The following is a 16100-nucleotide window of genomic DNA, read 5'->3' as shown; positions in this document are numbered from 1 at the left end:
ATTCCAGGTTGCAAAGTGAGAAAGGCTGTACTGACTTAGATCAATGCACAGTGGCCTTGTTATTTCTTGCCCTATTGTTCATTGTTGTTTTGCCTGCCTAGAGCTTAAAAGTACTTTCAGGTAACTCAACCCCAGCCACTCTGTTTTGAACCTCTTGAATGTTTCTCATGATGCTGAGGAATGTGATCTCAAAGAATAACAAGAACTTTCTGGAGTACTGTTTTAGTTTGACTAGATATGCTCTGTGAAGAGTCAGATTGCTTTAAAATGCTAAAGATAAGGGGTGCAGAATATAGAACAGTACTAGTCAATCAAAGGTAAATTTTCCGTTATCATTTTGTTACATGGGAAAATGGTATAGGGTTGGGTTAGGCAGGCCACAGACCACAGCCTGCCAGCCTTTTCAAGGAACAGCAGGGTGATCCAGGAAGAAAGTAGTTGGAGGTGAGAGCAAAAGATTTAACAGGAGAATGAATTTGTGTAGGGGCTTTGAAGTGACAGTAAAGACTTTGGTTTTTATCGTCAGTGGAATAGAAAGCCTTTGGGAAGGTTAAACAAGGATTACACAACTAATGTTTTCTCGAGGATTTTTCTGGCTTCTGTTTTGAGAATGGACTGTGGGACAGAAGTGGTGAGGGCAGAGGGACTGGGGAGGGGGAGTTGGGAGGAGATGGCAAAAATCTGTGCAAGAAATGATGGTGACTTGACCATGGTGGGAGTAATGCAGATGGTGAGAAGTAGTTGAATTCTGGACACTTTTCAGATTTCAATTTAAAAAGATACGTTTTTGAAGAATTGCAACTAGGTTAACCTGAGGCATTTGCTAACATTACATGTAGGATAGGGGTTGTGAGTGGTGGGGGGTATGCAGGAAGGAAAAAAAGGGAGAAATTAAGGATATCTATAAGGTTTTTTTGGGCCTGAACAACTGGAAGAAGAAAGTTAACCATTGGCTGAGATTGGAAGAAATGCAAACGTTTGCCGATTTGTGGGGACAATCAAGAGTTGTTTTGTTTTGTTTTGTTTAAAGACATATTAAGTTTGGGATACTAAACAGACATCTAAGTAGAGATTTCAAGTAGACAGGTGAATGTGGAGTTTAAAGTTCAAAGGAAAGGTTTGCTTTTTAAGATAATAAATTTGAGACTCATCAGTATATGGGTGGATTTTAAAATTATAGGGCGTGAAGTCACACCTGCGGTGTAAATGTAGGGAGAAAAGATTTCCAAGGACCAACTGCAATATTCAGAGGTTAAGGAACCAGCAAAGGAGTCCAGGAAAGAGTAATAGGAGAATTAAGACCACTCAGTATTTCTTAAAGTAATCAGTGGAATCAGATCTTTAAGACGTCAGTTAGATGAAGAATAAGAATTGACTTTTGGCTTTAGAATTGACCTTAACAAGAGTTGTTTTGGTTAATCTGATAGGGATGAAAGTATGATTAAAATGGGCTTAAGAGAATATGGAGAAGAAAAATGGAAACAGCAAGTATGGACAGTTCTTGTGGAAAGGAAGCAGACATAGGTGGAAGGAAGTGTGGGAACGGAAAGAGGGCCTTTGGTGGTGTTGCTGTTTAACTTAAACAGTCTCTATGTATGTAATGCTGGTGTGAGTGATCCAAAAGGGAGGGGAAATTAGTCACGCCAGAGGGGGTAAAATCGCTACAGCCCTGTCTTTGAATAGGTAAGAGGAGAAAGGATCCCATGCATAAATAAAAAGGTTTGCATGAATAATTCTTTCTGGGAAAGGTTACAAGCAAAGATACACACAGGTCAATAGATATGGTGGTAGTAGTGTAATGATTTTCTCTTTTTCACTCTTTGGGCTTTAATTTATTTCTAGAAAGAGAACAGTGACATTTAGCTTCCTTTCCTTGTTTTGAAGATCATGTAAAGTAATGTTTATCATTTGTTTTGTGAATTTCAAGGAGCTGTACCTATGTAAGCTGGTATTAAAAGTGTTAGTAGGATATGAAGTTCCTGTCATGTTGATTTTTTAAGTTTTTCCATAAAGAAATAAATTACTTCTTAGCCTCATGTAAACGTCTATCTCTAGTAGGACTAGGTACTGTGGGGGTGGGAATGGAGACAGGAGGCTGTAACAGGAAGTGAGTCTCTTGAGTTTAAAAAGATAACAACTGAAAAGATATAATTTTTAAAAAATGTTTAAGATTAATTGGCACTTACTACCTGTAACCAATATCTTGATAGATGATCCAAACTAATGGAAAACCCAAGAGTCACCTTTAAGTCTGGCTTTGAAATACATAATGGGCTTTTACTTTTGGGGGGTTATACATTTATACTTTTAAATATTTTTCAAATAATTTGATATTAGTACTAACTGTGAATCCCTTGTAAACATTTTCTAAGAAGCCCCAAACCAGCAGCAGGAATGAATGACTAACAATAGAAACAGTATCTTAATAATAGGTGACATTTAATGACTACTTGCTGTGTCTTACAGACCCTCTTATAAGTGCTTTGTATGAACTATCTTATTTAGTAAATGAATGAATGAGCATGCTATGCTCGGAGGTAAAGGTTAAAAATATGTCATTTGGTTAATTGAGCGTTGAGAGTATAATACAGATGTTTTTAAATAGTGATGGTACAATTTGTAAAGGACAGAGCAACTTTGTTCATGTCATTCATTCATTCTTTTTTTTTTTTAATTTATTAAGGGGAAGATCCTGCTAGCTAAGAATACAGCGTTGAGCATGGTAGTGTCTCAGGCCTCCAGGTGTGGTGTAGTATATTAACCTGTAGTATATTTCTTTAAGGTGTGTTTGTAGGATGCTATCCTCAAACATGTGTCAGTATATTTTTGAGTGAGGACTTAGACAGTCTGATCAGTTTCCTCACATCTATAACCCAGTGTTATACACAGAGTAGACAACATATTTATAATTGTTAGATTAATGAACCAAAGTGACACAAAAGTAATGCACTGAACAATAGCCTTCAAGGTAGTATTAGTTACCTACAACAGTGGACCAAAATTTAAGTTATGGAATTCAGTAACACATATGAATACCAACTGCACAAGCTTAGAGGAGCCAAAACATGAAGCATTACTGATTTTCATTGCCTGGACTTTCCATTCGAGTCTGTCATATTGTGACTTCCCTCAAAAGCAACAGAATTGATAGTCCCCCCAGTCTTACTAGGCCATACCTGGAGGACTAGAATTTGTTGTGGCCCCCTTTTTGAAAGGACATCCTCAAAACAATGTATCTGGGATACACATACAGCATGGTCTAAACACTGTAATATAATCTACCCCTACGCACTCCTCCCCAAGTTGTGGTTCCAGAGACAGGGAGGCCAATTTCAGCTTAGTCCAAAATAGACATTTCAGTTATTCTCAACAGTGTAACAATGAAGCAGGCTCTCTTTTGCAGTTAGTGATTGACTTGTCAAATAAGGTCCTTAAGAGAGGCTGAATTTAAATGTTGTAGAAGACCTCCACTAAGGGGCCTCTGGCATTTCTTCTGTGTGTGAGTCTATGAACTGGGGGCACACATTTGTCACAAGCATTTAGGATATCTGTCTCATATCACTCTTTCCACTGTAGCAATGAGTATTACCCAGCAGATCTGCAGATTGCACCAACCCAGGATCTGCGAAGAAAAGGCAGAGGGCTGGCGATAGAGGAAGTAGAAGAGGAAACTGCCGCCAGAGACGATGACGAGCTGGAGGAAGAGCTGGGGCCCCAAGAGGAACCCGCACAGAAGAAAAAGACAAGAAGAGCTGCGGCAAAGTAGGTTCAGCATTGCTGAAAAGTCCAGGGCTCCGGTCCAGGGTTAGGGTTAGGGAAGGGCAGGAAGAAACCTCGTGTGACGGCCTGTGAAGTAGCCAGGAATGAGATTAAATTACTCAGATAATTATTTATCAGACTGTTGCACCTTCCCAGGATTTTCTTTTATAGCCTAAGAAAACTGCTAGTGTTTTGAGTTTTTTTCCTTTGCTTGCTTATTTTTTATTTTTTCTTGTTTAGCTGCAGTGTGTCAGAGTTGAGGGACTTTGGAATCATCTGCTCATAGCACCTTTTTATAGATGAGAGCCCTGGGGCCTGTAGCAGTTAAATGGCCTTGACCTTTGCCGTTCTCTTCCATAGCACTGGGACGTTACGTTTGTGTGCTAGGGGAACACAGAATGGAACATCTTTTCTTTTATAAATAAGGGTGTCAGCACTTCTGTCTTGATTACTTTTGGCTTTCTTCACTTTTTCATGCTGTTATATTCTCTTTCCGGCTCTCTGGATTATTCATTTACCTAAATTGTTAGAAATCTTAGAAAAAAGAAGGGACTGTGCTTTCAGCTTACTTAAAGATTGTCTGAATTGAAGTGCCAGGGATTCACCAGATTGGTGCTGCTGTGTTACTGTAACACTTTGCATCTCAATCTCACATGCCCACTTGTTGAGTCTTTCCCGTGAGTCATCTATTTGCCTAGCATTCAGCAGCTGTATTGAGGTTCTTCTGCTAAATGCAGAGCTACAGAGATGAACGGTCTTTAGCCTCTGCAGAGCTGGAAGTAGTCTAATGCCTGGTGAAATATTTTAATAGAAGAAATGTTTTTAAAGAAGTTACAGGAGCACAGTAAAAAATAATAATAATAATTCTACCACAAAGGGAAGACTTTTACAAAGAGGAGATCACCTTTGGAGCTGAAAAACAAGTTTACCAGGCACGGGACTTGCTGGCTGATGGAAATAGTGTATAAAGCACAGGGGTGAGAAAGATCACAGCCCAGCCTCCCTGCTCCTGCCTTTCCACAGCTCTGAGTGTTCTGTCGCCTACTACTTCCCCTAAGACAGAGATTGCTGCATTTGTCTTTGTGTGCTTCAGCATAACAGCTGGCCAAAGGTTTGTCCTCATACCTGTTTGCTGAGTGAATGAATAAGCTACTCAGGCACTCATACATCTTTTGTTCTTATCCTCGGACCTTTGCTATAGCATTCTTTTTGCAGTGCCCTTGCCTCATTGTTGCCAAGGGAAATTCTAGTCATAACTTCAAGGCCGAGTTCTCACACTGCCTCTTCAGTGAAGCTCTTCCTGTCTTTTAAACTGGAAATTATCTAGTTATCTACCCACCTTCAAACTTTGATAACAGCTCCTCTGGTCAGATGCTGTTCCTTGCCATGGATATTATTTTTTTTTTTTAATAAATCTTCCATGTAAATTTAAAGCTCTTTAAAGACAAGTTCCATGTCTTGATTAATTTCCCTGCCCTCTGTAGCCAAACCTAGAATGTTGCTAGCATTCACCATCATTGAAAGTATAAGTAAATGGATAAACACATTCTTCTGGAGGCCATCTCAGTATATTCATAGTCCAATTTTATTAACCCGTGGAACACACCCCTTACTGGTAGGTATTTAATGAGAATCTGTAAATTAACTTCTGTTTGTCTCTTGAAGGCTACATGGCACATAAAAAATACTTAGTAAATGTTGAGGAAAGGAATGTATGTTTCCGTAGATTTTAAAATTGTGTTTTGTAAAACTGCAAAGGCTCAGTGATAAGTAATTACAGAGACATTGTATCAGTCAGAGCTTACCAGAAAATTTGTTGGGCAGGTTGGAAACCGGGGCAGGATTTGATGCTGTAGTCTTAAATGTGAAATTCATAGGGTAGTATTTCAGTGTGACAGCCTTATGGCAGAATTCCTTTTCTGGGAAACATCAGTTTTTGTTCTTCCAGCTTTCAGTTGACTTGATAAGGCCCACCCACATTATTAAGGGTCATCTCCTTTATTTAAAGTCCACTGGTTGTGGATGTTAACCACATGTACAAGAATATTTTCATCACAACACCTAGATTAGTGTTTTGTTATATAGCTGGGATGGTAACTTAGATTGACACATAAGACTAATCATCACAGGCATTTAGGCTAAATATAATAATAGTGCTTCCCTTACCCCTGTTTTTCTACTATATCTAAAGAGGTCGTAATTTCCAACTGTTTTTCTCTATGTTAACTAGTAAGACTTTCAGTTTTGCTTTTTTTTTTTTGCCTATTCTTAGGCAAAGAAATGTGTTGTTCCCTAAGCTCTTAGGAACTGAAGTACCACAGCTTGTTTTCTTTAGTTCAGTCCTGCAGAAAAGCTGAAAGTCTTGTTCTTTATTGAGATGAGAAATGAGACGCTGAGACATTCTGTGACTTTTCCCAAAGTCAGCAGCTCAGAATGGCAGAACCACACATGTGGCTTTGTTTCCACCTCTCTTCACTTCTCCCTGCTTAGGTTCTTGAAATAGGCAAATAACATTTCTCAAGATTGTAATTTATTCATTCAGGGTTTTTTTTTTTTTTTTAAGTTTTAATACCTCTTTTAAATTATACACAGGGAGAAAACAGTTTTCTCAAGTGTTTTTAAAGCCTCACAGAATCTTAAGTATTAGGAAGTAGAATATGTAAATGTAGTAGAAGCTCTCTGCTCATTCTGTTTTGATGGTACCATTTATTTGAAGGCAACCCCGTCTTCAAATTTAGATTCCAACTGCAGAACATTGTTCTGTCTTTCTGTTTCTTGGTAAGGAAGAGCCATAGTTATCCAAACTTGGACCTCTGTTGCCTGACATCAGTTTTTATGTTATATGAAAGTGAGGAAGCGTAGTATGTTCCACTTTCCTGTCTACTGCATAAAAACTAGACAGAAAAAAAAAGGATCATTCCAAAAATCATCTGTGTTCAATTTTGGAATATGTTAGTGTTTTGATTACTTTCTTTCTATATTTGGTTTCACTTAAACCATTCTAAGCACATCCTGAATGATTTTCTGAGGTTGGGAGCCTGAATTTCAGGGAAAGCCCTGCCTGAGATTTGGAATTTCTGGAGAATGATTTCCTAAATTCAAGTAATTAAAACTTGCTAGTGTAATTAACAGTGAAACTGTATTTGAAATGTTTAGAGTACTTGTCAGAGAAAACTGGTAGATACTATCATCTTACGAAAATAATGTCTGTTTTTGTTTCTGGTTTTTCTTTTTTCTGTTTTTCTCTCTGTATCTTTTGTTTGTTTGTTTTGTGCATTTTAGGCAGCTAATTGCTCATTTGCAAGTTTTCTCTAAGTTTTCAAATCCACGAGCCTTATATCTGGAATCGAAATTATATGAGCTGTATCTTCAGGTAAGTAAAATTAATTCTTGTCACTGTAGTTAGTTGTGAACTTTTCTCTACCATTTTCTTTACCCAAATAACTTCTAGATTTTCAGTAATTGTTGACTAGGGCTGATTTCTACATTTTAAGTATATATTTTTTAACTAACAGATACTGTCTATACCTTGAGAAACAGTTTTAGACAGTACTGATTTAGTGGATTTTAAAGAAATTGAGGGTGACTAAACAACAGACTAGTTCCAGATAGGAAAAGGAGTACATCAAGGCTGTATATTGTCACCCTGCTTATTTAACTTATATGCAGAGTACATCATGAGAAACACTGGACTGGAAGAAACACAAGCTGGAATCAAGATTGCCGGGAGAAATATCAATCACCTCAGATATGCAGATGACACCACCCTTATGGCAGAAAGTCAAGAGGAACTCAAAAGCCTCTTGATGAAAGTGAAAGTGGAAAGTGAAAAAGTTGGCTTAAAGCTCAACATTCAGAAAATGAACATCATGGCATCCGATCCCATGACTTCATGGGAAATAGGTGGGGAAACAGTGGAAACAGTGTCAGACTTTATTTTTCTGGGCTCCAAAATCACTGCAGATGGTGATTGCAGCCATGAAATTAAAAGACGCTTACTCCTTGAAAGGAAAGTTATGACCAACCTAGATAGCATATTGAAAAGCAGAGACATTACTTTGCCAACAAAGGTCCGTCTAGTCAAGGCTATGGTTTTTCCTGTGGTCATGTATGGATGTGAGAGTTGGAGTGTGAAGAAGGCTGAGCGCCGAAGAATTGATGCTTTTGAACTGTGGTGTTGGAGAAGACTCTTGAGAGTCCCTTGGCATGCAAGGAGATCCAACCAGTCCATTCTGAAGGAGATCAGCCCTGGGATTTCTTTGGAAGGAATGCTGCTAAAGCTGAAACTCCAGTACTTTGGCCACCTCATGTGAAGAGTTGACTCATTGGAAAAGACTGATGCTGGGAGGGATTGGGGGCAGGAGGAGAAGGGGACGACAGAGGATGAGATGGCTGGATGGTATCACTGACTCGATGAACGTGAGTTTGAGTAAACTCCAGGAGTTGGTGATGGACAGGGAGGCCTGGCATGCTGTGATTCATGGGGTCGCAAAGAGTCAAACACAACTGAACGACTGAACTGAACTGAAACATTGATTGGCTGTGTTAACAGTGGGTTTAGCAAAGTGTTAGTTGTCTCATAAGATTTAGGTTTTAGAAGGGAGTAGGGGTTTGTACCAAGAGAGCTGCTACTTTTCACTGCTAGGCGAGTTAGCCTTATGGAGCCCTAGCGTTTCAGGATCCGGTAGACTGAATGAAAGTAGGTGGAGTAGTAGTCCGTTGCAGTTATAGTATATGACCTTGAATTCCAGAAAAGGTTGCAGAAGAAAAAAAAAATGGTGTCAGAAGCAGAGTAAAGCATGGGATGTCATTCTAAGCTATCTGAGGAAATAAGATTTTCTCTTTTCACTTGGAGGTTTTTTAAATGAAACATTATTTTGGCAGAATTTATCCTTATTTTGTGTATAATTCAGATATAACTTGTTTATAAAATCAGAAGTCAAAACTCTCAGTTGTCGACAGGAAGCAAAAATCTGGACTGATCAGAGAGGCCTCAGAGCTGGGTCTTTCCTGGCATCTTACTGACTGTGGTTACCTTCATGGTATAAGAGCTTTCCCTGACTACAGGACCAATCCAGTTGGTGTAAACCTAAAGTCATGTAGGGAATTGGCCTTGGCCAAAAGACAGACCTGAGAGTCTGCCATGTGGGATGCAGGTGTCAGAGTTGTGTTTTTGTTTTGTTCTCTACATACATTCTCTTTATTTTCTGTTACCTCCAGGACAATGTAAAGCTATTGTCATGAATCATCTTTAACCCACATCTAAAAATTTAGATTCTAAGAATTTTAATTTAGCAAATTAGTAAAAGTAAATTACTATCTGATGGCATGTGTATATCTGACTTCATTCATTTATTTTATAAAATATCATTCCTAGTTGTTGCTACATCAGGATCAGATGGTACAAAAAATAACACTGGATTGCATACTGACATATAAACATCCACATATTCTCCCTTACAGGTAAGTTATTTGAAGCTAAAGAAATGCTGTTTAGGGGGCTATTTTTACTCTTTTTACCAGAGAGCCTCTTATAATTTTTTAAAGGCCCCAGGAAATTGCTCTCTTTTCTAAGGTAATCATAATGCTATTTTCAGGTAAGCAATGAAAACTAGAAGTGTATTTGTTTGTTAAGAGTGCTTCTTCATAGATAATAAGGTAGGAGAGAGAATATTAATTGAAAAATATGTGTTGAGGTTATGTCATTTCTTCTTGCTTATATAATGGCATTAAAATCTTGGTGATTACTTAAGGAATCATCTTAATTATGCTCCAAGAACTGAAGAAAGCTTTCATATTATGCTTTTTTAAACAGCTGTATTATTGACTAACCCCTTATGATCCCTCTTGGGCTTCCTTTGTAGCTCGGCTGGTAAAGAACCCGCGTGCAATGCGGGAGACCTGGGTTTGATCCCTGGGTGGGAAGATCCCCTGGAGAAGGGAAAGGCTACCCTCTCCAGTATTCTGGCCTGGAGAATTCCAGGCCACTGAGCCACTTTTACTTTCACTATGATCCCTCTTACGTTTTAAAATTTGAAACTTGCCATTTTGGAAGGTATTTGTGTGAAGACTTTCTTTTATGGATGTCAGCCACAATGTAAAATATTCTTAATGCCTGTTTCTTTTATGTATATATTTATTACTCTATTATATTTTTAAAAAGTATTTTTGATTAAGTGATGATTTATGCTAAATTCTATTTTTAAAGGGAAAACCTACAAAGATTGCTTGAAGACAGAAACTTTAAGGAAGAGATAGTGCATTTTAGCATTTCTGAAGATAATACAGTGGTGAAAGCAGCCCACCGAGCAGAACTGTTTCCTATTCTGATGAGGTAATTTATACTCTTTCAAAACTGATATTTTAAGTATTGATCACAAAAACAGTTGTGAATATAGTATTATGATTCTTTCAGCAATTATAATGGAATATTTCATCTTGAATTTTATTTATTTTTATAATTGATTCTTTGGGGAAAGTCAAATTGTTATAGAGACTTATTTTAAATATTTTGTCCCTAATAGGAGGAAAGATCTTGACATTATGTTTTTTTAATTGTTATTAAAATTAAATCCAGTATTTCTCTAAGGTTTAAACCATTGAGAAATAGTAAAAATAATGTATTTGTTTGATAGGTAACTAATTATGAGAGATAAAAACTAACCATGTATAAAACTTTATTATAGTTTTTATAGTTTTCATTGGATTTTTCTGGGTCAAAAATAATTGTAAATAATAATCATCAGTCAGCTTGTTAGTCCCTGTTTAAAAACCTTTTGAGGTCCCATTTTACTGAGAACAACAAATGGAGTCCTTACTACTCCTTTAAGGGCATGGTATGACCTAGCCTAGACCTGCTTCTCTAGCATCTCTTTCATTTACCACCCCTCTCAGAGCCCACACCACAGTCTTTCTTTACAGTACTTAATCATCCAACATGGCCTCTTATTATCCATTTTCTCTACCAGAAGACAGACTCCATGCCTCTTAGTCAGTAGTGGTCAGATGAAGTTTGTCTTCTCTTTTCTGATATAAATACCCCCTTCACTGTTGTGTCGTTTGATCTGTGTATTCCCCACAGAGCCTACATGAATTACTTGGCGTGGTGGTAGTTGTAGTTACCCTTGTCTTGCTACTGTATTTAACAGTAATGTTTCTAGAACAGTTGTGCTTGTCTTAAAGTGTGGTCTGCTCCTTCTTGGTGGGGGCTTTCCCAGAGATGCTTTTAGGACATCCACGAGGTTAAAACTTTCTTCATAAAGACATTCCCTTTCCTCACTGTGCTCCTATTTGTGCTGACCAGGCAAAAGCAGTGACGTATAAAACTCCAGGTGCTTAGCATGAATCAGGACAGTGGCTCCAAACTGTGTTGGTCATTCTTCATTGCCACAGACCTAGAGTTTAAAAAAAAAATTAAAAGCTGGTTTCACTCACTGCCCTTATTGAGTCTTGAGCCTTGAGTACTTGTCTTTTTATTATTCTGTATGAATTAAGAGGTATGCATAAAATACTTCTTCAGCTCACTAGTTTCCATGGAATTTTTTTTCAAATTTTCCAAGTAACTGATGCATATTACAGAATCATTCATGGGTAAAGATCTGTTCAAAGTGCAAAGTAGACAGATGGATTTTAATGTAACAGAGTTTACAAAATTCACTGATAATGCTTTTAGATTCCACCTTGCAACTAGCCTTTAAGAAACTGCCTCTTCTTGAGCTTTGGTGCAGAATCAAAGTGGAATATTCACAATTATCTGAGAAGAATTATCTGAAAGTTTACAAAACATATTCCCCTTCTCCAGTTGCATATCTGTGTAAGGCTGGATTTTCAACCACAGTATATTGCAACAGATTGAATGTAGAAGCTGATACGAGGATTCATTTATCTTCTAATAAGCCAGGCAATAAAGAAATTTGGAGAGGAAAAAAATGTACAACAATGCCTCTGGTCTCTCTAATTTGGAGAGGGCCAGGTTTGGAAAATACAATTTTTATTAAAAATGTTAGTTATGCTAACTTGTTTTAGCTTGTACTATGACAAATACTAATAGATAAAAGTCACATATACAAAAGCTCTAAAGTAATTTTTAGGAGTAAAAAGGGATCCTAATATCAAAAAGTTTGAAAACCATTGTCCTTAAATTTTGAATGTTAAGTCAGTAGTTCTGTCATGCTAAGAAGGTAGCTTTTATTGCTATGTTATTTAGTTTTTTTACTAAATGGATGTTGAATTTTATTAGACTGCCTATTGACATGTATTTAAATGATCGTATTAACTTTTTTCTACAAGCCATGGATCTGTATTAATAGATTTTACTGGTGATTCTTTCTTGCATTCTTGGAATAATCCTTATTCAGCTTTAATACTGTTTTAATGCAGCACTGGGTACTGTTTTCAGAAATGTTGTGGACTTCCCCCACCCTCCTCATTATGTATTTATTATTATTGAAGTATTTACAATATTGTGTTACTTTCAAGTGTACAGCAAAGTGATTATTATTTGTATATATTTTTCATATTATTTTACATTTTAGGTTATTATGAGATATCGAATATCGTTGTTCCCTGTGCTATACAGTAGATCCTTATTGCTTATCTATTTTATGCATAGTAGTTTGTATCTGTTAATCCCATAGTTCTAATTTATCCCTTTCCCCATCTCTTTCCCCTTTGGTAATCATAGTTGGTTTTCTATGCCTGTGAGTCAGTTTTTGTATATAGATTCATTTGTATTATTTTTTAGATTCCATATATAATTGATATCATATTTGTCTTTGACTTAACTTCACTTTAGTATAATAATCTCTAGATCCATCCCTGAAAAAGGACTATTTCCTTCTTTCTCCCTGCTGTGGAACTATATCATGGGGATTGTTTCTCCTTGAAAGTTTCAACAATTCATCTGTAAAACTGTGTTGACTCCAAATTTACTCATGATTACTGATCTCTTCAGGTTTTGTTAGGTTCCTTTTGACTATTTATAGATGTCGGTCTTTTCCAGAAGATTACCCATTTAATTGAAATCTTTCCAGTTTCCTTGTTTTACTTATAGTTGTACTCTCTTATTTTATTTCGTTTTAATCTATATATTCCTGTTTTCATTTTTCCTTGTTGAGACTTATCTCTGGCCTGCCTGTTTTATTTCTTTTTTTCCCTCCTCCAAAGAACCAGCTTCCAGTCATTGTCTTTATATTTTCTTCTTCCTGCTTCCCTTTGCCTTGTTTGTTGTTGTTGTTTTAAAATCTCCATGTTAAAAATTTGATTTTTATTTCATTCTTCCCTGTTTTAGAATGCATTCATTTAAATCTGTTGAGCTGCTATTCCAGCCTTCTAGGAAAACAAAACAACTGTGTTTTAGGATTAATGTGCAAGAAAATACTGTTTTAGGGTTAATGTGCAAACAAATAACCTTCTTTGGACATTTTAGAATTTTGTATGGTCGAATGAAGAATAAGACTGGAAGTAAAACTCAGGGGAAATCTGCTTCTGGTACCCGCATGTCCATCGTCCTGAGGTTCCTGGCTGGGACCCAGCCAGAAGAGATCGAGATATTCTTAGACCTTCTATTTGAGCCTGTGAAGCACTTCAGGAACGGTAGGTATCAACTGCCTGCCGCGCTGTGAATGCATATTCTCTGCTCAGACCTTTGCTGTCTCAGGCTGTTCCCCCACGCTCTTGGGCGTCTTTCTCAGGGGGTTGGTTGCTCCTCCCAGTCTCAGTGGTGGTCTTTTTGCTAACATGTAATTCATTTAAATTTTGATTGAATTAGGTAGACCTCACAGATGATCTTGGGATTATCATCAGCCTTGTGCTAATAAGCCCCTGATTAGAAAATGTGTTTTCTGCTTCTCTTGTACATTTTGGCCATTTGAAAAGTGGTGCCAAGTTGTAGAGCATGTGCCAAGCGCTTAGTCGCTCAATCGTATCCGACTCTTTGTGACCCCACTGACTGTAGCCTGCCAGGCTCCTCTCTCCCTGGGAATTCTCCAAGCACAGATACTGGAGTGGGTTGCCATTTCCTTCTCCAGAGGATCTTCCCAACCCAGGGATCGAACCCAGGTCTGCCACATTGCAAGCATATTCTTTACCAACCCGAGCCACCAGGGAAGCCCTTGAAAAGTGGTGCTTCTCCATATACGATGAATAGGTTTTTCCTTAGAAACTTAAAGCATGCTGCAAAATAAATCTTAATTGTCCTGGCATGTATTCTTTCACTGAGTCATTCACCTACTAAATAATGATTTGTCAAATACCTCCTGTGCCCTGGACACTGTTGAAAATAGAAAACTGAGCATTTATAACCTCTGCTCTTAACCTCACAGTCTAAACAAAATGGATTAGTAACTGTATACAATGTGATGTTCTGTCATATGTTCTCCAGTATGTGAGGTTCATCTGCTTCCTGCCAGAATTAATGACAGGCTCCTTTACCTACAACTCAGTTGACCCTTAAAACAGCCACAGTAGGGTTCAGTATTTATTTGTTGCCATTTTACAAGTAGGAAACAGGCTTAGAGAGGTAAGTACTTTGCCCTGGAATTTGAACCCAGATGAAGCTGGGATTCAAACCCAGATCTTCTTGACTACAATACCTGTGTTTCAGTTTTATAATTGCTTTGCTTTAGGCAAACATAGATTTATTTGTAGGGTCATGTGTTGCTTTTTGTTTTTTTTTAATGATAGGTATAGCTTTTTTTTTTTTTTTTTCTTTTTTTTTAAATTTATTTATTTTTTTTAATTTTATTTTATTTTTAAACTTTACATAATTGTATTAGTTTTGCCAAATATCAAAATGAATCCACCACAGGTATACATGTGTTCCCCATCCTGAACCCTCCTCCCTTCTCCCTCCCCATTCCATCCCTCTGGGTCGTCCCAGTGCACCAGCCCCAAGCATCCAGTATCGTGCATCGAACCTGGACTGGCAACTCGTTTCATACATGATATTTTACATGTTTCAATTCCATTCTCCCAAATCTTTCCACCCTCTCCCTCTCTCACAGAGTCCATAAGACTGTTCTATACATCAGTGTCTCTTTTGCTGTCTCGTACACAGGGTTATTGTTATAGCTTTTTAAAAAGTTTTCATTCAGTATGATATTGCCCTGTGAAGAAAGTTGGCTGTTAAGGAATACAAAAGTTTTTGTTCAGTGCAGTGGCCTCTGTTGTAAGAGGGTAGCTATAAATGATACCCTCATGGATAAACCACTTAGGTGTATGAATCAGCAAGCTCATGATCTCATACCAGTTGGTCTGAAGTAAAGCTCAAACAATAACAATTCAGGTCTTTTAAGTAAATTATGAAATCAGTTTGGCACCCATTTATAAAGGACTATTGTTTTATTTATTTACAAGCGACTGCAAGAGAAATAAAACATTTGATTCTCAGCCTTAAAAGAGTTTATCACATAGCAAGGTATTTTCTTTGAAACTGCTGAAATTAGCATAGTCCATCAAAGCTCAGAGGGAAAAATGTGGAAAGTTGATAGACAGAATATTAATAAAATGGAATTCCTCAGGTTTTGAGGGATTGTGTAAATAGGGGAAGAATTGGGCTTATAGACTTAGTTCTTTCACAGGTTTCTTACTCTCTCTTATTCCTCAGTTTCCTCATCTTTAAAGTGGTAATAGTAAAACCTACTATATCTAGCTCATTTAATGTTTGGTAAGAATCAAAAGGAGAAAAATAAGTAAAATATATTATCATCTGTAAATTATAACAATAGAAAATGCTGTATTGGGAGAAATTGAAAGGAAGCTATAATTGTAAATAGGAATGAGCTAATATTTCACTTCACATGCTATCTCTGCTCCTCTGTGTTTCACCAGGAGAATGCCATACCGCTGTCATTCAAGCAGTAGAAGATTTAGATTTGTCTAAAGTTCTTCCTTTGGGTCGTCAGCATGGCATATTAAATAGCCTTGAGATAGTTTTGAAGAACATTAGTCACCTGATCAGTGCATATTTACCAAAGATTCTGCAGCTACTGCTCTGCATGACTGCAACTATATCACACGTCCTTGACCAACGAGAAAAGGTGAGCGAGATTCACTTTAAACTTTAGCTTTCTTCTTGGGCAAATAGGACTTCCCTGGTAGGTCAGCTGGTAAAGAATCTGTCTGCAATCCAGAAGATCCTGGCTCGATTCCTGGGTCGGGAAGAGCTCCTGGAGAAGGGAACGGCTACCCACTCCAGTATTCTTGCCTGGAGAATTCCACGGACAGAGGAGCCTGGCAGGCTACAGTCCACGGGGACACAAAGAGTCAAACATGACTGAGCGACTTTTATCACTTTCTTCTTGGGCTAATACTGGTCGGTGTTTTACTTGGAAAATTGGTTG

The 16100-nt window shown here is 37.6% G+C and overlaps 1 protein-coding gene across 1 annotated transcript in view; it reads left to right on the top strand.

The window, feature by feature from the left end:
• UTP20 (UTP20 small subunit processome component) overlaps positions 1-16100 on the top strand; it is an 86892-nt gene that overhangs the window by 25838 nt on the left and 44954 nt on the right. The window contains exons 22-27 of the mRNA XM_055575735.1: positions 3577-3762; positions 7042-7132; positions 9137-9222; positions 9968-10093; positions 13187-13353; positions 15589-15797. Of these exons, the coding sequence (XP_055431710.1) occupies positions 3577-3762; positions 7042-7132; positions 9137-9222; positions 9968-10093; positions 13187-13353; positions 15589-15797 (865 nt within the window). The remainder of the gene's footprint in view (positions 1-3576; positions 3763-7041; positions 7133-9136; positions 9223-9967; positions 10094-13186; positions 13354-15588; positions 15798-16100) is intronic.

This window comes from Bubalus kerabau, chromosome 1 (assembly GCF_029407905.1).
Source record: "Bubalus kerabau isolate K-KA32 ecotype Philippines breed swamp buffalo chromosome 1, PCC_UOA_SB_1v2, whole genome shotgun sequence".
NCBI classification, from domain to species: Eukaryota; Metazoa; Chordata; class Mammalia; order Artiodactyla; family Bovidae; genus Bubalus; species Bubalus kerabau.
The sequence above is the reverse complement of the archived record's forward strand: the minus strand, read 5'-3'. Positions and strand labels throughout refer to the sequence as shown.